At 44.2% G+C, this 23,537-nt stretch overlaps 1 protein-coding gene across 1 annotated transcript in view; it reads left to right on the top strand.

Moving 5' to 3' along the window:
- Positions 1 to 23,537, top strand: part of LOC126176139 (proton channel OtopLc-like) — a 241,674-nt gene that overhangs the window by 134,561 nt on the left and 83,576 nt on the right. The window contains exon 6 of the mRNA XM_049923278.1: positions 7,455 to 7,655. Coding sequence (XP_049779235.1) covers positions 7,455 to 7,655 — 201 coding nt within the window. The remainder of the gene's footprint in view (positions 1 to 7,454; positions 7,656 to 23,537) is intronic.

The raw sequence follows: 23,537 nt of genomic DNA, 5'->3' as shown, positions 1-23,537 counted from the left end.
TTTGAGGCATCGCCGGCGCCAAAATTTTGCATAACTACGGAGGAAAGTTGTTGGCACTTTTGAACCAAGTTTACAACTTAAGCATCCCAATGGGAGACAGTTACGGCGTTTCGAAAAAGTGATACTTTAATTCTATAGCGCAGTTTAAAAGAGCAAGTTCGAAATTGAGGCTAAACATGAATTACCCTTCTGGCCATTAAAATTGCTACACCAAGAAGAAAGGCAGATAATAAACGGGTATTCACTGGACAAATATATTATACTAGAACTGACATGTGATTACATTTACACGTAATTTGGGTGCATAGATCCTGAGAAATCAGTACCCAGAACAACCACCTCTGGCCGTAATAACGGACTTGATACGCCTGGGCATTGAGTCAAACAGAGCTTGGATGGCGTGTACAGGTACAGCTGCCCATGCAGCTTCAACACGATACCACAGTCCATCAAGCGTATTGTGACGAGCCAGTTGCTCGCACACCGTTGACCAGACGTTTGCAGTTGGTGAGAGATCTGGAGAATGTGCCGGCCAGGGCAGCAGTCGAACATTTTCTGTATCCAGAAAGGCCCGTATAGGACCTGCAACATGCGGTCGTGCATTATCCTGCTGAAATGTAGGGTTTCGCAGGGATCGAATGAAGGGTAGAGCCACGGGTCGTAACACATCTGAAATGTAACGTCCACTGTTCAAAGTGCGGTCAATGCGAACAAGAGGTGACCGAGACGTGTAACCAATGGCACCCCATACCATCACGACGGGTGATACGCTAGTATGGGGATGACGAATACACGCTTCCAATGTGCGTTCACCGCGATGTCACCAAAATTCGGATGCGACCATCACGATGCTGAAAACAGAACCTGGATTCATCCGAAAAAATGACGTTTTGCCATTCGTGCATCCAGATTCGTCGTTGAGTACACCATCGCAGGCCCTCCTGTATGTGATGCAGCGTCAGGGGTAACCGCAGCCGTGGTCTCCGAGCTGATAGCCCATGCTGCTGCAAACGTCGTCGAACTGTTCGTGCAGATGGTTGTTGTCTTGCAAACGTCCCCATCTGTTGACTCAAGGATCGAGACGTGGCTGCACGATCCGTTACAGCCCTGCGGTTAAGATGCCTGTCATCTCCACTGCTAGTGATACGAGGCCGTTGGTATCCAGTACGGCGTTCCCTATTACCCTCCTGAACCCACCGATTCCATATTCTGCTAACAGTCATTGGATCTCGACCAACGCGAGAAGCAATGTCGCGATACGATAAACCGCAATCGCGATAGGCTACAATCCGACCTTTATCAAAGTGGGAAACGTGATGGTACTCATTTCTCCTCCTTACACGAGGCATCACAGCAACGTTTCACCAGGCAACGCCGGTCAACTGCTGTTTGTGTATGAGAGATCGGTTGAAAATGTTCCTCATGGGAGCACGTTGTAGGTATCGCCACCGGCGCAACCTTGTGTGAATGCTCTGAAAAGCTAATCATTTTCATATCACAGCATCTTCTTCCTGTCGGTTAAATTTCGCGTCTGTTGCACGTCATCTTCGTGGTGTAGCAATTTTAATGGCCAGTAGTGTATAATAAGACTATAGTAATGTATAATCAACACTGCGAACAAATAATTTTGCAAGTTAATAATAAAGCCGTAGGAGAAGTTGTTGAATTTTTATACTTAGACCAGTTGATGGGAATGGGTGGAAACGTTGCTGTTTTTGGTAAAAACTATGCTATGTGACGATAAAAAACAGAGAACAATTCGGCAGCAGAGGAGTAAATAAAATGGAACAGCACGGGTAGGGAGTGTACGTAATGCTGTTTGATGAGAAACTCGTGCTAAATTTACAAAGACCTTGGCACTTACAGCTTCCTTTTCAGTCTGAGTTGCACTCCTTCTGGCCTGGATGCATCCCCTGACTTTATTGTCTAGGGCGTCATAAACCCGTTTTATCCTTTCCTGAGGAAAGCTGACCCAAAACTTTTGTAACAGGTCCTCGATAAACCGCATACTGACAGCGGGACAGAGTTCACGTCAGAGATTGTCCCACACATGTTCTGTCGGAGACGCATCTGGAGAAAATACATCAATTTACACTCACGCGCTCAATCTTTGCAACTCGCGTAATACTATGAGCAAACCAGTCCTAAACATTTCTGTAACAGCTGTCAAATACAAATACTTCAGGGGCTGCTGTTGTCACCCACTCAGCACGGAGGACAGTTACGATATGTGCATGCGCACGTCATATAACAGTCTTCGACTAATCTGCTCACTTCAGAGAAATATTTATTTACTACGTGAGAAGCCAGAATCTGAGAAACGTGGTTAATACGCTGAATGAATGGGAATGTATGTGTTTACTCTTTTTACAGATGCGCAGAAAAATTGCTGCGACAGCGACATTGTTGTCATAGACGGACGAAATGGTTTCAGTTCAGTGATTGGCACGACAGACTTAAACTGTTATTCACATGCGAAGACAATCCTGAAAATGTTCATATCCGATATCGCGTATTCACTAGTAACACACTAATCTGCGTCTATTGTACACGGGAAAACTCTCAGTGTTCGTCAAATCAATACAATACATACATTAATGTAAACAATTTATCCGTGTCTTTACGCACGGAAAACCAACCCCCCCCCCCCCCCTCTCAGCCACGCCGTCACGTCAGAAATCAGCGTATCTTCTTCGAAGTCGAAATCAGGCACTTGCATCGTATTGACACATACATACAGATACACTGAAATATAAATATTCTGTCAATATTTGGCTGTATTTACATTTATTGTTAAACATTGTAAATAAAACAAAATCATAAAGGCAAAAATATTTACCGGCTCCCTAGAGCTCGAGCCATAGATCTTTAATGTACTGTTGAGCACAAATCAAGAATCATAATGGCGTAGAAGGTAGACGGCTGGTTTTTCTGTTGTTAAATTACTGCTATGAAAGCCGTGGATTACAGTTACAATGACTGTATCTAAGTATAGGTCTCATCCCCAAAGAGTACCTCAGTAGAATGGTCAGCCGTATAATTAACACCTACAGCAACAACACCCTCATTGTGATTCGTAACCTCATTCACTTTCATTGCAAAGAAACATTACCGCACGAACTACTTTTCCATTATTTCGTGGATTTCATACACATCTTTACAATGTGAGCCTACATTAACCGGCCGAACGCGATGGAGCAGTGTCGTATGAATTAGCAACAGATGTTTCACATACACATCTAGCCTCCTAGATTTAAGTTTTTTGTGTTTTGTCTTTACCCACCGTAATCTATTGTTGGTCTTTTCAGTAAATCGTATACAGGAACACCTCACTGAAATAAAACTGACGTCTTCTGGCATTTTGGGTTGGAGCAACCAAGAGTGTGGAGGTACACTCTTTAAGATTGGGGAGGTTTCCTTTTTTCACACCTATTGGCAACTTCCCCTCAGTGTTGAGTGAGTTGCATCATACCTGCGTCTGATGCGTGTACTTGGAATGTGATGTGTATAGAATTTTAATGTTATATTTGTATTATTGACATACCGTCTCTCATCGAGAGCTCGATATTTCCATTCGGTTGATGAAATACCTTTAAGTGTAATATACCCTCAGTTAATCAGATGCTATGGACGCATGTGGAATTTAGTCCAGAACACAGATGCAAACCACTAGATTCTACCCTAACGCCGGCCAGCAACTTGCTACAGTAATTTTTTTCACCATGGAGCATTTCAACCACCTATTGACCTAGCCTGTGTTAAAAAGTTCGGCATGGTAGGTGGGTACTGTGGGGTGGACAAAGTATTTCAGGGAAACTGCACTGCCAGCCGCTGTGGTCGAACGGTTCTAAACGCTTCAGTCTGGAACCGCGCGGTTGCTACAGTCGCAGGTTCGAATCCTGCCTCGGGCATGGATGTATGTGATGTCCTTAGGTTAGTTAGGTTTAAGTAGTTCTAAGTTCTAGGGGACTGATGGCCTCAGATGTTAAGTCCCATACTGCTTAAAATAGTTCAAATGGCTCTGAGCACTATGGGACTTGACTTCTGAGGTCATCAGACCCCTAGAACTTAGGACTACTTAAACCTAAATAACCTAAGGACACCACACACATCCATGGCCGAGGCAAGATTCGAACCTGCGACCGTAGCGGTCGCGCGATTCCAGACTGTAGCGCCTAGAACCGCTCGGCCACTCCGGCCGGCCCCATAGTGCTTAGAGCCATTTGAACCGTTTGAAACTACACTGGTAAACCAAATCATTATGCCTACCTGCTTAACAGGCTGTTGGTTCTTCTTTGGAACGCAATAGACCAGCGATTCCATACAGCATTGATTCAATAAGCCCTTGACAGGGTTCCAGAGGTATGTGACACCAGATGTCTATGGAGTGGTCGCGCAGGTCCCGTAAATCATGAGCCAGTAGCTTGTGGACATGGAGTTAGCTCCTGACAGCGTCCTGTATGTCTTCCATCAGATTCCAAAGAGGTGAACTTAGTGAACACGTCATCACCCTCACACATCTCAAACCATAATTTTCACCTTGTGAGAACGACAGTTATCCTGCTGGAATATGCCATCGCCATCAGAGAAGACATCAATCATGAAAGGATGGAGCTGGTCTGCAATACTGTTCACATACGGTGAAAAGTTCTCGGACTTCCAGCTGGGTGGCGGTGTCTTCAAACTGCGACGTTTCGACGAGTGACATACTCATCATCTTCTGGCGAAGTCATTCACATTCACATTTACTGTTCACGTAGTCCACAGCTGTCACAGTGACTTCGATTTCTGACTCAGGCCCCACGACCATCGATATGACAACAAGAAACCCGGCACATATTACCTGGCGATACGTAGTCATCAATCCACAGTACAGTCTTGATGGTTTCGAGAGTACTTCAGCTGTAATTGGAGATGTCACTGGGTCTGCGTGGGAACACAAGGGGCTGTCCGAGAATACGCATGGAATGGTTTGCTCTGAAACACTTCCGACTGCACCATAATTGTACTCTGTCAGTCATTTATGTCAGCATAATTCCTCATATGCGGCCCGTATGGTTACTAGAATGTTCCCCACTCATCCCTGGTGGGCTTACATACAGGGTGGAGCACGAAATATGTTACCATTTTGTTTTTGAATATAAACTTTATTATCAATACAATCTGAAAGGAACATATACTACAATAAGGAGCCGTCCTTGGAGATTTGTTCTAACTCAGCACATGCTCAATATGTCCACCATTTCGTTTCCTAACGTCCTTCAAACGAACACTGAAATTAATGATTACCCTACGGCAAATATCTTCCGTAATTTCACTGCAAGCTTGAAGAATAAGTCTTCTGAGCTCCATTAAATCACGTGGACGTTTCGGGAAAATTTTTTCCTTTAAGTACCCCCAAAGAAAAAAGTCACAGGGATTGCGGTCTGGACTATTGGGGGGCCTATTTTGTCCGTCATCGAAGCAACCTGTAAACCTGAGTGAAATGATCAGCGTGTCGAAATGCTCGTGTAAAAATTCCAACGCAGTGTTTGCAGTATGTGGCCTTGCTCCATCTTGTACGAACCACTGCGTGTTGAAGGGCAAGGCAGTAGCAAGAAGCTGTGGAATGAAACTATGGTGAAACATGCCTTAATAACGCTTGCTGTTCACAGTTTCTTCAAGGAAAAGGGGTCCAATAAGTCCGTGACTGGAAATAGCTGCCTACGCTGTAATCCTCGGAGCGTAATGTTGTCGTTCATGAAACACTTGTTGGGTTTCAGTGGGCCAAAAGCGTACATTTTGTTTGTTAACCACACCGTCTAAATGAAAATGCGCCTCGTCTGAAAACCAAACGTTGTTGAGAGTTTTTTCCCTATCCTCCGCCCAGTGAGCAAGCAGTAGTCTCTGCTGCTTGTGTTCTTCAGTGAGCTTCTGTGCACAGGTCATCTTGTATGGGTACATATGGAGGTCACTTTTAAGAATGCGTTGAACGGAGCGTCTGGATATTCCCAATTGCACTGCTGTCTTTCTACACGATTTCCCGGGACTCCTCTGTACAGCAACTCGTACCGCTTCAATATTCTACGGCGAACAAACAGGCTCAGGCCGAGGTCGCTTCGCTTACAATACTGTTCCTTCCTGTACAAATTTATCGTACAACCTGTGGATGGTCTTCTTGCAAGGGACCCATCGTGTGTTAAACTGTTGTCGAAAACGCCTCTGAGTCACAACAAGGCTATTCGTTTCATGAAAAAGTAATACAATTGCCGATCGTTGCTGTGTCGTCAGTCTTACATTGTCAGCCATTGCTGCTTACTAGTCTCCTAGCGGCAGTATCGTGAATTACACGTCATTTAGTAACTCATTTGTTTTTCCAAGCTCTGTTGTAGAGATCTACATCTACATGACTACTCTGGAATTCACATTTAAGTGCATGGCAGAGGGTTAATCGTACCACAATCATACTATCTCTCTACCATTCCACTCCCGAACAGCGCGCGGGAAAAACGAACGGGGTCAGGGATTTTCTATGCCTCGTGATGACTGGGTGTTGTGTGATGTCCTTAGGTTAGTTACGTTTAAATAGTTCTAAGTTATAGGGGACTGATGACCATAGATGGTAAGTCCCGTAGTGCTCAGAGCCATTTGAACCATTTAAAAAAAAAAAAAAAAAACACCTAAACCTTTCTGTTCGAGATCTGATTTCCCTTATTTTATTTTGATGATCATTCCTACGTATGTAGGTTGGGCTCAACAAAATATTTTCGCATTCGGAAGAGAAAGTTGGTGACTGAAATTTCGTAAATAGACCTCGCCGCGACGAAAAACGTCTTTGCTTTAATGACTTCCATCCCAACTCGCGTATCATATCTGCCACACTCTCTCCCCTATTACGTGATAATACAAAACGAGCTGCCCTTTTTTGCACCCTTTCGATGTCCTCCGTCAATCCCACCTGGTAAGGATCCCACACGGTGCAGCAATATTGTAACAGAGGACGAAGGAGTGTAGTGTAAGCTGTCTCTTTAGTGGACTTGTTGCATCTTCTAAGTCTCCTGCCAATGAAACGCAACCTTTGGCTCGCCTTCCCCACAATATTATCTATGTGGTCTTTCCAACTGAAGTCGTTCGTAATTTTAACACCAGGTACTTAGTTGCATTGACAGCCTCGAGAATTGTACTATTTATCGAGTAATGGAATTCCAGCGGATTTCTTTTGGAACTCATGTGGATCACCTCACACTTTTCGTTATTCCAGCGGGATATCTAACGTGCGTCGTAAATTGTGAAAGAAACAAGTGGTAACACATCTCGTGCGCCACCCTGTACTTTCATTATCACGTCCTGTGTTGCAACACCACCGTAGGCATTTGGTCTGTAGAGTGAGCGGCGCTCATAAATTTTGGCTCGTCAGTATGTTTGCAGACGTTAACTCGTTTTTGCTGAGACCGGTGTGTGGGTGTGCCCGGCAGAGCGGACGCAGACGCAGAGCTCGGTGTCGGTGGACTCGGGGTCGGAGGAGAGCGGCGACACGCGCCAGCACACGGACACCGAGCTGAGCACGGCGGCGGGCAGCCAGGGCCGCGGCCGCTCGGCCACGCCGCTGCGCCAGCAGGCCGCGCACCTGCCGCAGCACCACTACGGCTCCTTCTACCTGCGCATGGGCGCCGTCGGTGAGTCGGCCGCCGCTCCCTGCTGCACTAGAGACGGGCAAAACTGTTCTTTTCAGAGATTGGATCAGAACTGTTCACTCCCTGAAATGAACTAGCTCTTTTTCATGACTCGCCACTCATTCACAATAGAAAATAAATGGAAGGCACATTGCCCTTTAAACTTGGTTTATTCCAGTACTATACCTGTATTTTGATCTTATTTGATCCTATTTTGAAGTAACACAGATAATGAGTAAGAATTTTGTATTGTTTATTGAAATTTCCACGATATGACAAAGTTTTTGATTATTGATTTATTTTGCACTACCGTGGTTTTTTGGGCAATCGGAAAATGTTGTAACTTGAGATTTACATTAACAATATATTTGGCTATAATGTATTAAAATTTCATTAACCTCATACAAATACATCACAAGCCATATATTTTTAAAGTGAACGTTTCCTTCCGAAGACGCCTAAAATCGCAAAATCCGTACCAGAATAAGAAAAAAATATATAAATTTGACTGTAAGACTAAAGTGCTGCATATAGCCTTACGCAGAATAAAACAAGGAAAATATTGGTGTATCACATTTTGCGATATGTTTATCAGTTCGCTCGTAATTAAAGCGTAAATTCGAATGTCCATAATAAAAATCCTATAGTAAGAGGAGTCGTCAGGAACCTAATCTGATCAGTTTAAACAAATAAAAATAAAATAAAAACAAATGATGTATACATAACATAATAATGTAATATACATAGCGGTATTACTACGAAGAACAATATCCAGCAGAGACGAACTCCGATGCAGAAGCGCTGAGTCAAGCAGGTCGAGCCGCGAGCTGTATTACTGCGTGAGCTAAGACCGCAGAGACCAGAGTGACACCTGAGTTGCTTTGCTCAACGCTCTGGCTAGAGTCGAGAACGGTGGGGTGAGCGGTGAACGGCCACCAGTCACCCCTCCGAGACAAATCGTCTGTTCTCTTGCGAGCAGGTTGTTGCAAGTAGTTCTTATGTTCTCCGCTAGGAGGCTCTCTGTCCTGTTGCTCGCATAAAGTGCCCAGAGGGCAGGACGTGCGACTGAAACGATCGCCAACAGAGTGCGATGCTAAGTTAAGCTGCGCCAGACACTGCACACGGCAGAGGACGCACAGAGACGGCACTGCATATGTGAAACACAAAATCCAATGGGGCACTGCACAATGCAGGCAGCCAAGGTAGAAGCAGGGCAGAGGCCGGCGCCGGCTGTGTTGTGTGGTGTGCACTGTGCTCTCACCAGCAGAGGCGCCGCTGATATGCTCCGTCTCTCTCTCTCTCTCTCTCTCTCTCTCTGCCGTGGGAAACGTTTGGAGCTACCGTTCTTTTTTTCTGAGTCACTGATTGTTCACTCCTTTGAAAGATTCAACTCTATGAATCAGTTCAGCAGCGGATCCCCCATCTCTATATTGCACAGCCACGCACCGCGTCTGCTCGAGCACCACTACAGCCATTTGCACCTCCACATGGTCGCTGTCGGTGAATCACCCACTGCTCCCTACTACATAGCTGCATCTGCTGCACCATCAATATGCCTCCTGCTACCTGCAAATGGGTGCCGTCAGTGAGGCAGCTATTGCTCCATACCATATAGGGACATCTATCACAGCACCACTATGGCTCTTTCTACCTGCAAACGGTTGCCATCAGTGAGGTACTTACTACTGCCTGGTATGTAGGTGCATCTGCCACAGCAACAGTATGGCTCTTTCTACCTGCATGTATGTGCTATCAGTCGGTGACCCACCACTCTCAAGTATATATCTGCGCCTGATGCAGCTCCACTATGGCTCCTTTTACCTGTACATGCATTCCAACAGTGAGTAACTGTCACCTAATGCCATTCCTATAGAAATTTATGGCTACATGCATGCATGTCTGAAGCAGCAGACAGTGTCACTGAGGATTAATGTTCTTGTAAACATTTTGCAATTATGCATTGATGTGAGCTGTTTACAACACATGAAAATTTTTGCCAGACCACTACTCAAATCTAGAGTTCTTGCATATCATGAGCAGTGACCTTAACCACTTTGTCTATCTGAGCATGCAAGCTGGACCAATCCAAGCTTCCATATGCTATGTAGTCATAGCCATTATGCTCACACAATTTGTGATTCTCTTTTTGGTCCTGGGGATGAGCTTGGATAGCCAAATTGGTTAAGGCAACTGCTCATGATACGTGGGAAATCTAGATCTGAATCCCAGTCTGGCACAAATTTCCATCTGACACAAACAGCTGACATCAATGCATAATCGCAGTATGCGAATCTATTCCCATAGAAGTTTTTATATTTTATTTTATATACAGGGTGTTACAAAGAGGTACAGCCAAACTTTCAGGAAACATTCCTCACACACAAATAAAGAAAAGATGTTATGTGGACATGTGTCCGGAAACGCTTAATTTCCATGTTAGAGCTCATTTTAGTTTCGTCAGTATGTACTGTACTTCCTCGATTCACCGCCAGTTGGCCCAATTGAAGGAAGGTAATGTTGACTTCGGTGCTTGTGTTGACATGCGACTCATTGCTCTACAGTACTAGCATCAATCACATCGGTACGTAACATCAACAGGTTAGTGTTCATCACGAACGTGGTTTTGCAGTCAGTGCAATGTTTACAAATGCGGAGTTGGCAGATGCCCATTTGATGTATGGATTAGCACGGGGCAATAGCCGTGGCGCGGTACGTTTGTATCGAGACAGATTTCCAGAACGAAGGTGTCCCGACAGGAAGACGTTCGAAGCAATTGATCGGCGTCTTAGGGAGCACGGAACATTCCAGACTATGACTCGCGACTGGGGAAGACCTAGCACGGCGAGGACACCTGCAATGGACGAGGCAATTCTTCGTGCAGTTGACGATAACTCTAATGTCAGCGTCAGAGAAGTTGCTGCTGTACAAGGTAACGTTGACTACGTCACTGTATGGAGAGTGCTACGGGAGAACCAGTTGTTACCGTACCATGTACAGCATGTGCAGGCACTATCAGCAGCTGTCCGCAGGTCGTGGTCGTGCGGTAGCGTTCTCGCTTCCCACGTCCGGGTTCCCGGGTTCGATTCCCGGCGGGGTCAGGGATTTTCTCTGCCTCGTGATGACTGGGTGTTGTGTGCTGTCCTTAGGTTAGTTAGGTTTAAGTAGTTCTAAGTTCTAGGGGACTGATGACCATAGATGTTAAGTCCCATAGTGCTCAGAGCCACTATCAGCAGCTGGTTGGCCTCCACGGGTACACTTCTGCGAATGGTTCATCCAACAATGTGTCAATCCTAATTTCAGTGCAAATGTTCTCTTTACGGATGAGGCTTCATTCCAACGTGATCAAATTGTAAATTTTCACAATCAACATGTGTGGGCTGACGAGAATCCGCACGCAATTGTGCAATCACGTCATCAACACAGATTTTCTGTGAACGTTTGGGCAGGCATTGTTGGTGATGTCTTGATTGGGCCCCATGTTCTTCCACCTACGCTCAATGGAGCACGTTATCATGATTTCATACGGGATACTCTACCTGTGCTGCTAGAACATGTGCCTTTACAAGTACGACACAACATGTGGTTCATGTTCGATAGAGCTCCTGCACATTTCAATCGAAATATTTGTACCCTTCTCAACAACAGATTCGGTGACCGATGGATTGGTAGAGGCGGACCAATTCCATGGCCTCCACGCTCTCCTGACCTCACCCCTCTTGACTTTCATTTATGGGGGCATTTGAAAGCTCTTGTCTACGCAACCTCGGTACCAAATGTAGAGACTCTTCGTGCTCGTATTGTGGACGGCTGTGATACAATACGCCATTCTCCAGGGCTGCATCAGCGCATCAGGGATCCATGCGACGGAGGGTGGATGCATGTAACTCGCTAACGGAGGACTTTTTGAACATTTCCTGTAACAAGGTGTTTGAAATCACGCTGGTAGGTTCTGTTGCTGTGTGTTTCCATTCCATGATTAATATGATTTGAAGAGAAGTAATAAAATGAGCTCTAACATGGAAAGTAAGCGTTTCCGGACACATGTCCACATAACATATTTTCTTTCCTTGTGTGTGAGGAATGTTTCCTGAAAGTTTGGCCGTACCTTTTTGTAACACCCTGTATATTCTCTGAAACTTCAAAGACATCTAAGACAATATCTGAAAGGAATTAGAAAAAGTGACAAAATTTCGTGAATCACACTCAATACTGTTAATAATTGCATGAATACTGGGGGGTTCACCATACATCTACCCACTTTTGAGTTTCTTAATACTACGACTCGTAGCAATACAATATCAAAAAATTTTATTGCTGGGTAAACAGTCCCTATGTGATTTGACAGCTGACATTTATAATTCACGCTCACGTCAGGAAATGCACCAGTACGGGAATAGCAGCATTTACGATATTGGTCAGAACGCAAGCATTTATGGCGGTCACCGTAATTTTCGCGCGACGCCATATTTCACGACAAAATACTCTTATTAGTCACTGTCATATATTTAGTCTCATGTTGTTGTTGTGGTCTTCAGTCCTGAGACTGGTTTGATGCAGCTCTCCATGCTAGTCTATCCTGTGCAAGCTTCTTCATCTCCCAGTTCTTACTGCAACCTACATCATTCTGAATCTGCTTAGTGTATTCATCTCTTGGTCTCCCTCTACGATTTTTACCCTCCACGCTTCCCTCCAATGCTAAATTGGTGATCCCTTGATGCCTCAGAACATGTCCTACCAACCGATCCCTTCTTCTTGTCAAGTTGTGCCACAAACTACTCTTCTCCCCAATTCTATTCAATACCTCCTCATTAGTTATGTGATCTACCCATCTAATCTTCAGCATTCTTCTGTAGCACCACATTTCGAAAGCTTCTATTCTCTCCTTGCCCAAACAATTTATCGTCCATGTTTCACTTCCATACATGCCTACACTCCATACAGATACTTTCAGAAACGACTTCCTGACACTTAAATCTATACTCGATGTTAACAAATTTCTCTACTTCAGTAACGCTTTCCTTGCCATTGCCAGTCTACATTTTACATCCTCTCTACTACGACCATCATCTGTTATTTTGCTCCCCAAATAGCAAAACTCATTTACTACTTTAAGTGTCTCATTTCCTAATCTAAATCCCTCACCATCGCCAGACTTAATTTGACAACATTCCATTATCCTTGTTTTGCTTTTGTTGATGTTCATCATATATCCTCCTTTCAAGACACTGTCCATTCCGTTCAACTGCTCTTCCAAGTCCTTTGCTGTCTCTGACAGAATTACAATGTCATCGGCAAACCTCAACGTTCTTATTTCTTCTCCATGGATTTTAATACCTACTCCGAATTTTTCTGTTGTTTCCTTCACTGCTTGCTCAATATACAGATTGACTAACATCGGGGATAGGCTACAACCCTGTCTCACTCCCTTTCCGACCACTGCTTCCCTTTCATGCCCCTCGACTCTTATAACTGCCATCTGGTTTCTGTACAAATTGTAAATAGCTTTTCGCTCCCTGTATTTTACCCCTGCCACCTTCACAATTTGAAAGAGAGTATTCCAGTCAACATTGTCAAAAGCTTTCTCTAAGTCTACAAATGCTAGAAACGTAGGTTTGCCTTTCCTTAATCTAGCTTCTAAGATAAGTCGTAGGGTCAGTATTGCCTCACGTGTACCAACATTTCTACGGAATCCAAACTGATCTTCCTCGAGGTCGGCTTCTACCAGTTTTTCCATTCGTCTGTAAAGAATTCGTGTTAGTATTTTGCAGCTGTGACTTATTAAACTGATAGTTCGGTAATTTTCACATCTGTCAACACCTGCTTTGTTTGGGATTGGAATTATTATATTCTTCTTGAAGTCTGAGGGTATTTCGCCTGTCTCATACATCTTGCTCACCAGATGGTAGAGTTTTGTCAGGACTGACTCTCCCAAGTCCGTCAGTAGTTCCAATGGAATGTTGTCTACTCCGGGCCCTTGTTTCGACTCAGGTCTTTCAGTGCTCTGTCAAACTCTTCACGCAGTATCATATCTCCAATTTCATCTTCATCTACATCCTCTTCCATTTCCATAATATTGTCTTCAAGTACATCGCCCTTGTGTAGACCCTCTATATACTCCTTCCACCTTTCTGGTTCAAATGGCTCTGAACACTATGGGACTCAACATCTTAGGTCATAAGTTCCCTAGAACTTAGAACTACTTGAACCTAACTAACCTAAGGACATCACACACACCCATGTCCGAGGCAGGATTCGAGCCTGCGACCGTAGCAGTCCCGCGGTTCCGGACTGCAGCGCCAGAACCGCACGGCCACCGCGGTCGGCCACCTTTCTGCTTTCCCTATTTTGCTTAGAACTGGGTTTCCATCTGAGCTCTTGATATTCATGCAAGTGATTTTCTTTTCTCCAAAGGTCTCTTTAATTTTCCTGTAGGCAGTGTCTATCTTACCCCTCGTGAGATATCCTCTACATCCTTACATTTGTCCTCTAGCCATCCCTGCTTAGCCATTTTGCACTTCCTGTCGATCTCATTTTTGAGAGGTTTGTATTCCTTTTTGTTGCTTCTTTTACTGTGTTCTTATATTTTCTCCTTTCATCAATTAAATTCAATATTTCTTCTGTTACCCAATGATTTCTACTAGCCCTTGTCTTTTTACCTACTTGATCTTCTGCTGCCTTCACTACTTCGTCCCTCAGAGCTACCCATTATTCTTCTACTGTATTCCTTTGCCCCATTCCTGTCAATTGTTCCCTTATGCTCTCCCTGAAACTCTGCACACCCTCTGGTTCTTTCAGTTTATCCAGGTCCCATCTCCTTAAATTCCCACCTTTTTGCAGTTTCTTCAGTTGTAATCTACAGTTCATAACCAATAGATTGTGGTCAGAGTCCACATCTGCCCCTGGAAATGTGTTACAATTTGAAACCTGGTTCCTAAATCTCTGTCTTACCATTATATAATCTATCTGATACCTTTTAGTATCTCCAGGAGTCTTCCATGTATACAACCTTCTTTCATGATTCTTGAACCAAGTGTTAGCTATGATTAAGTTATGCTCTGTGCGAAATTCTACCAGGCGGCTTCCTCTTTCATTTCTTACCCGTAATCCATATTCACCTACTACGTTTCCTTCTATCCCTTCTCCTACTCTCAAATTCCAGTCACCCATGACTATTAAATTTTCGTCTCCCTTCACTACCTGAATAATTTATTTTATCTCCTCATACATTTCATCAATTTCATCATCATCTGCAGAGCTAGTTGGCACATAAACTTGTACTACTGTAGTAGGCATGTGCTTCGTGTCTATCTTGGCCACAATAATGCGTTCACTATGCTGTTTGTAGTAGCTTACCCGCACTCCTATTTTTTATTCATTATTAAACCTACTCCTGCATTACCCCTATTTGATTTTGTATTTATAACCCTGTATTCACCTGACCAAAAGTCTTGTTCCTCCTGCCACAGAACTTCACTAATTCCCACTATATCTAACTTTAACCTATCCATTCCCCTTTTTAAACTTTCTAACCTACCTGCCCGGTTAATGGATCTGACATTCCACGCTCCGAACCGTAGAACGCCAGTTTTCTTTCTCCTGATAACGATGTCCTCTTGATTAGTCCCCGCCCGAAGATCCGAATGGGGGACTATTTTACCTCCGGAATATTTTACCCAAGAGGACGCCATCATCATTTAACCATACAGTAAAGCTGCATGCCCTCGGGAAAAGTTACGGCTGTAGTTTCCCCTTGCTTTCAGCCGTTCGCAGTACCAGCACAACAAGGCATTTTGGTTAGTGTTACAAGGCCAGATCAGTCAATCATCCAGACTGTTGCCCCTGCAACTACTGAAAAGGCTGCTGCCCCTCTTCAGGAACCACACGTTTGTCTGGCGTCTGAACAGATACCCCTCCGTTGTGGTTGCACCTACGGCACAGCCATCTGTATCGCTGGGCACGCAAGCCTCCCCACCAACGGCAAGGTCCATGGTTCATGGGGGGTCTAGTCTCATAACAATACATAAAACTACATAAAATAACTACAATAATTTTGACATGCAAGGAGAATTAGTTCTAATGAGAGGAAGAAGTTTATATTTACTGCTGTTTCAACAATGACTGCCAGGCAACTTTTAATTCACTGATTGTAATTTTATTTTCGTTAGCACAAAGCAAACATAAACTAAACAAAGTATTTATTTGAATGGAGTCTGTAATTCTTATACTTTTAATAGAGAAAGTAAGTTTCTAGGTCGCGGCTTGATAGAATGTGATACACAACAGTTCCACCACCCAAAACCAACACCAGCAAAGTTCATCCGCATGAAAGCACTGTTCGTGTCGGCCTCAACAAAGTATCCTTAGCGCCACTTTCACATTCCTTTTTATTTGCTAATAAAGTTCGCTGGCGATGGCATTACATACCGCAAAGAGAATTAACTATCTCATAGTTCGGTATCACTGTCCATACAACTACATATGTTTTTCATAAAACACAGTACTATTTTTCCGCGCACGCTTCACAGACACACCATCCACTATCCCCTCTACTACACAACAACCTTTAGATTATCGCTATCACTATCGCTGTCCCCTGTCTATAGATGTTATATCGTTATCGTAAATTACATAAATCTTTATAAATGTTATTGACTGCATTTTTCACAATTAATAATGTTCCAAAAGAGAACTTTACAAACTTTACCACAGGTACAAAGCAAGAAACATATTTAGCCATTGGCAAACGAAATAATCACAATTACATTTTTACATTTAAAATCCACATTAGAATGTTACATAATCACAATTAGAAATGCCCATATGAACAAAAGAAAAAGAATAGAAATGTAAAGAAAATCACGAAAAAAATTTTATATGCGTAATTAGCAATGCATTCACAAAGGCCGCTGTTAGTGAATCACCCACTGCTCCCTACTACATAGCTACACCTGCTGCACCATCAATATGCCTCCCGCTACCTGCAAATGGGTGCCGCAGGTGAGGCACCTATTACTCCATACGACAGAGGAATCCAAAAAAATGTATCCACTGTTTAAAAGTCCATAACTGGCAAACTAATTGACGGAGTTGTCTCATTTTTGGTGAAAGTGTAGCTTAAAGTCCAACTTAAAGATACCACTGTAGATGTTCGAAATGCTCCCCATTAACATCCATACACAAACGATGCCGCCGAACTGTAGCACGAACTACTGACTGAAACGTGTTCAGTTGGATATTTGCACATGAATGTAAAAATGGATTCTCGAAGTTCATCCAATGTGCGTGGCTTTTGTCGATAAACGACGTCCTTTAGTGTTCCCCACAGGTAAAAGTCCAAAGAAGTTAGGTCTGGGGAACGTGGAGGATAATCCACAGCACCTCTACTGCCTGTCCAACTTCCTGGAAGATTTTCGTCGGGATACGTCCTAGCACGATATTGGTAGTAGGCTGGGACACCATCTTGTTGAAAGTAAACTCTTCCGTCTCCAAACAAGTCTCGGACGGCAGGTAAAATGGATGTCTGAAGCTTCTGAGTACACCTCACCGGTAACTGTGCCGTCAAAAAAAAAAAATGGCCCAATCGAGCCCCGGTAAGACAACCCACACCACACATATACTCCTGGCAAATTCATAGCCGGTAAAGGCGCTGCAGTCATGGACTGTGCGGTTGGTCTCCGCGGAGGTTCGAGTCCTCCCTCGGGCATGTGTGTGTGTGTTTGTCCTTAGGATAATTTAGGTTACGTAGTGTGTAAGCTTAGGGACTGGTGACCTTAGCAGTTAAGTCCCATAAGATTTCACACACATTTGAACAAATTCACAGCTTTGTCTACATGGACGTTCGGATTTTCGGCGGCCCAGTAGATGCAATTGTGGCGATTTACTGTACCATTGAGTTTGAACTGTGCCTCATCAGACCACACAATCATCTCTGCAAACTCTTCATCGTTGCGCACCATGTTAGTAAACCACTCGCAGTACTCCATTCTACGATTTGGGTCGTCCTCGTTCATTGCGTGTAGCAGTCGTGGGATGTAGCACTTCCACTTTGCTGTCCTCAAAATTCGCCGAACACTTGAGCGATTCACTCCTGTTTCACGGGCACACTGTCCCACAGACTTCTGTGGTGAGCGAGTGAATTGTTGTAACACACGATGGGCGTTAGCTGGACCTGTTACAGTCACAGGTCGTCCAGATCGTTGTTTGTGTACATCTTTAACACAGCCTTCGGCTTCAAATTAATGTTTTCGTACTTAAAATACCACTTCAAAACTGACTTCCTTTCATCGAATGTAAGCCTTGCGGCAGCCATGTTTACTCGAGTAACTAGGTGCAACTAAGAACAAAACACTATCTGGCAACTGTCATCTGACAAAACAAAACAACGCAATACAACGCTTGTGTGGCGATTGCCGGAACTACAAACTATTACACTACCAAAGATGAGACAACTCTGTTAATTAGTTTGCCAGTTATGGACTTTTAAACAGTGGATACATTTTTTGGACCCCTCTGTATATAGGTACGTCTATCACGTCACCACCATGGCTCTTTCTACCTGCAAACGGTTGCCATCAGTGAGGTACTCACTACTCCATGGTATGTAGGTACATCTGCCACAGCACCACTATGGCTCTTTCTACCTGCATATGGGTGCTATCAGTCGGTGACCCACCACTCTCAAGTATATGTCTGCACATGATGCAGCTCCACTATGGCTCCTTTTTCCTGTACATGCATGCTATCAGTGGGTAACTGTCACCTAGCATCAGCCACACTATAAATGTCATTCCCATAGTAATTTATGGTTACATGCATGCATATCTGAAGCAACAGACTATGTCACTGAGGATTACAGCTGTGGTACACATTTTGAAATTATGCATTGATGTGAGCTGTTACCAACAAGTGAAACTTTCTGCCAGAACAGTACTCAAATCCGGATTTCTTGCTTGGCCATAACTGCTTTGGCTATCTGAGCATGGCAGCTAGACCAATCCAAACTTCCATATGCCATATAGTCACAACCTTATGCTAGTACAAATCGTGATTCTCTGTTTGGTCCTGGGGATGAGCTCAGTTAGCCAAACTGGTTAAGGCAACTGCTCACGGTACGTGGGAAATCTGGATCTGGATCCCAGTCTGGCAGAAATTTTCATCTGTTGCAAACAGTTGACGTCAATGCATCATCACAGTAAGCGAATCTATTCCCATAGAAGTTTTTAAATATTTTTAAATATTTTATATATGCCTACTATCTGAGCGCCAGCGGCCTTGCTGCAGTGGTAACACTGGTTCCTGTCAGATCACCGAAGTTAAGCGCTTTCGGGCTGGGCAAGCACTTGGACGGGTGACCATCCAGTCTGCCGAGCAGTTGGCAAGTGGGGTGCACTCAGCCGTTGTGAGGAAAACTAAGGAGCTGCCTGTCTGAGAAGTAGCGGCTCCGGTCTCGCAATCTGGCATACGGTCGGGAGAGCGGTGTGCTGACCACATGCCCCTCCATATCCGCATCCAGTGACCTCTGTTGGCTGAGGATGACACGGCGGCCAGTCGGTGCCGTTAGGCCTTCCAAGGCCTGTCCGGACGGAGTTTGGCTTTTTAGTTTTACTAACTGAGCAGCAACAAAAATGTTGGTAATCACTTCTTGAGTTTCCTTTGCTGATGCTGTGTAAATTTTGTCAGTGACATACACTGTGGGCCTTTAAAATTACAGCACCTGCGACAAACATCACTTTGGAATGAAGTGTACTTTGTACTTGGATAGGTTAATGATTAGCTTTTCAGCACAAATGCACATAGTAGGAGTAATACCATGTACAGTCTATATATAAAGGTTCATGCACAGCGCTTCTCATCCAGAAATGGATTTTGAATGTGGTTTGTTTGTACGAAGATCATTTTATCCTTCATGTAAGAAGGAGAAGCGTCTATGAGTATGACTCTAAATACGACAGTGACAGGACTTTGGCCTGTAAGAATGAAGTTCATCGCTCCGCGATATTACTGTTCATGTTGGTCAAATTGAGTCAAGACTTGGACTTTTTTTCGACATGACCAGTAACCACACACACTGTATGATCTACATCTACATCCATACTCCGCAAGCCACCTGACGGTGTGTGGCGGAGTGTACCTTGAGTACCTCTATCGGTTCTCCCTTCTATTCCAGTCTCCTATTGTTCGTGGAAAGAAGGATTGTCGGTATGCCTCTGTGTGGGCTGTAATCTCTCTGATTTTATCCTCGTGGTCTCTTCGCGAGATATACGTAGGAGGGAGCAATATACTGCTTGACTCCTCGGTGAAGGTATGTTCTCGAAACTTTAACAAAAGCCCATACCGAGCTACTGAGCGTCTCTCCTGCAGAGTCTTCCACTGGAGTTTATCATCTCCGTAACGCTTTCCCGATTACTAAATGATCCTGTAACGAAGCGCGCTGCTCTCCGTTGGATCTTCTCTATCTCTTCTATCAACCCTATCTGGTACGGATCCCACACTGCTGAGCAGTATTCAAGCAGTGCGCGAATAAGCATACTGTAACCTGCTTCCTTTGTTTTCGGATTGCATTTCCTTAGGATTCTGCCAATGAATCTCAGTCTGGCATCTGCTTTACCGGCGATCAACTTTATATGATCATTCCATTTTAAATCACTCCTAATGCGTACTCCCAGATAATTTATGGAATTAACTGCTTCCAGTTGCTGACCTGCTATATTGTAGCTAAATGATATGAGATGTTTCTTTCTATGTATTCGTAGCACATTACACTTGTCTACATTGAGATTCAATTGCCATTCCATGCACCATGCGTCAATTCGCTGCAGATCCTCCTGCATTTCAGTACAATTTTCCATTGTTACTGTGGTGTCACCGCCAGACACCACACTTGCTAGGTGGTAGCTTTAAATCGGCCGCGGTCCATTAGTACATGTCGGACCCGCCTGTCGCCACTGTCAGTAATTGCAGACCGAGCGCCACCACACGGCAGGTCTAGAGAGACGTACTAGGACTCGTCCCAGTTGTACGGACGACTTTGCTAGCGACTACACTGACGAAGCCTTTCTCTCATTTGCCGAGAGACAGTTAGAATAGCCTACAGCTAAGTCCATGGCTACGACCTAGCAAGGTGCCATTAACCATTTCTATAGAGAGTCTCACTTGTATCATCAAGAATGCTGTATACAAATGATGGATTAAAGTTAAGTATTCCAGCAGCTACGTACTTTTCTTTATAGCATTCATTACGTATCCTGTTTCAGACCTAAGCAAGCCTGCGTGAATTAAGCGCGTGCCCTTTCGGCTTCCTCGCCTTGTGTCTAGACTGGCTTGTCTAGACACAACAGTTGCAACCTCTCGATATACCACAGCATCATCCGCACATATGGAGCTCCAGGGACTGTCACGAGAGCGACCATAGTAGCGTGTTTTCCTGACACAAAAAAAATGGTTCAAATGGCTCTGAGCACTATGGGACTTAACATCTGAGGTCGGTCATCAGTCCCCTAGAACTTAGAACTACTTAAACCTAACTAACCTAAGGACATCACACAACACCCAGTCATCACGAGGCAGAGAAAATCCCTGACCCCGCCGGGAATCGAACCCGGGAACCCGGGCGTGGGAAGCGAGAACGCTACCGCACGACCACGAGCTGCGGACTTTCCTGACACATCAGTAGGTACAGCCGACGAGAGCACTGGACATAAGAATGTCGCCACATCGTCTTTTCAGATGAGTCCCGGTTCTGCATTCAGCATCACAGAGGATGCTTTGAACGCTCCAAGGATATCAAACTTCATCAGATTGTATTCATCATAGTTATAAGGGGTAAACATTTGAGGTGATGACGTTGGTTAATGCTAGGTACTGGTACATCACAACATCGCATGTGGTTGGTACAGCCGTAAATTCGGAGAGCAGTCTTTGTACGCCTGGCAGGTGTGAGCTGTCCTCGAGGCACTGCGCACCCATATCCGTGCTACAAGCGCAGTTCGACTTGACACCCAGCTGGGTTAGAGCTATTGTTGCTGCCAGTAGTGGTAACTCTGTGCACTTAATTTCGCACCCTGTATACCTGCGTACAGCCAACAAATTTGTGTATTCTTCCTACTGTAGCTCCTATACCTCCTGGTGTTCGTGTCAATGGGCAACACTGAAATTGTTAGGGCGACACTGTCGGCTGAGAAACATAGAAAACACCATAATTAGGTTTTTTGTAGACGGTCTTTGGAATGTAGTGGTGATTAAATTGAAAACAATACGTAAGTAAAATTCACGGTGATAATTGTTGTTGTGGAATATATTTCATAAGCCATGCTCTACAGTTGTCATACATTGTATGAATGGTATTGTGGCCAACACCATCAGTTTCTGAATTACACAACTTCATTCACCACCAGTTTCAGCCACCATGAACCTCTTCAGATACCCGCTATTCAGTAGCTGTCACAATTACTGTAAGAAAATTATGAAAGTACCAACCAGAAGTCTCATGGTAAAATATTCAGAAAAGTTGAAATTCATATCCGTGTTCAGTATTATGACACTTCCACTGGTTAAAAGTCATTATCAAGCTTTCATAATTAAACAATAATATACTGATTATACTGCACATATCTTCATAGACGACGATCGTTACAACTATACTATTTCTGTCAGGAAAACGCCCTCTCTGAACGGTTCAAACTACTGGGAAGAGGATCTGTCATAAAGATAAATATCTTAGGTAACATACCTGCATAGTAGTACTTCTACTGTCGTGTGCCTTTATTATTCTCATGATAACTGATATGTAGCGTGTGGGTTAAACAAATGTATACAACTAGCTAGATTCAGAACAGCATACGCCTATGACAGCTGAAATACCAAAAAGATTTATCCTGTTTCACAAGAAGATAGAAACGGAGGCAGAATTTGACCCACGTATCGAAACCAGAAGTTTATCTTGGCGTCATCTGTAAGATGCCGGCATATCTGGTTGCAGCAAGCGCCCTCTCTGGTACAACTAGCGTACCTGCTTGCTCGTTTGTTACCCAGTGTGCGTCGAGTCGAGACGGCGTTGTCTAAAGACTTCAGCGTTCTCCGTTCTATCTGGTACACACCAATTACAATACACAGCGTAATTTTCATCGAGAGCACGCCACGGCACCTCTACACCTCCTACATTTCATAGCATTCGACGGCGACAAAAAGTGATTCAAGAGAATGGTTGGTTGTATAAGAGGAAAGACATCCACTAGTATTGCCAGCCTGGAGTTCAGTACTCCTCGTATATCTGGTACAATGTTCGTGCGTGAAGCCATATAGAACGCAGGTGCTAGACGTCGTTCTGGGGGTAATAAACAACAGCATGTAGGGTTTTGTGAATTCATACTGGGTGTGGAAATGATTAACAATTCCCGTTCATGTTTTGTGCTCAGTGATGCGGCTACATTTCGTTTTTGTGGAACAGTGAAACGTCACAACCTAATAATGTGGGCAACATAGTAGTCACGTACCATAGTAGAGCACGGCTGACTCTCTCCGAAGCTTCATGTGTTTCTCTTCGTTTACCGATAAAAGATTTACGGCTGTGACGTACCCTTGGCTTCTTATATTTATTTTAGCTAATCGGACTTCATTTAATACAAATTATAATCAGCAGTGTGGTCGGCACTCTTTCGATTTAGGTCGCGTAATTTACTGTGGGCTGCGTTGTGGACTAGCTGGCGAATGTTGCAAACGGTATCGATTAAGTAATCGATTTGCGTTCATAGGTTCATAATTCTCTTTCGCGCAGTTACACGACTCGGCGAGAGTCATTAGCGCCTTCGCTTGTCTTCGAACCAGGCTCCCTTTGCAGGCGTATCGCCCGGCTGAAACTGATGGTCCGCACTTAACTTGTGCTGTTCT

This window comes from Schistocerca cancellata, chromosome 3 (assembly GCF_023864275.1).
Source record: "Schistocerca cancellata isolate TAMUIC-IGC-003103 chromosome 3, iqSchCanc2.1, whole genome shotgun sequence".
Classification (NCBI taxonomy): Eukaryota; Metazoa; Arthropoda; class Insecta; order Orthoptera; family Acrididae; genus Schistocerca; species Schistocerca cancellata.
Note: the sequence above shows the minus strand (reverse complement) of the source record. Positions and strands in the feature narration are given on the sequence as shown.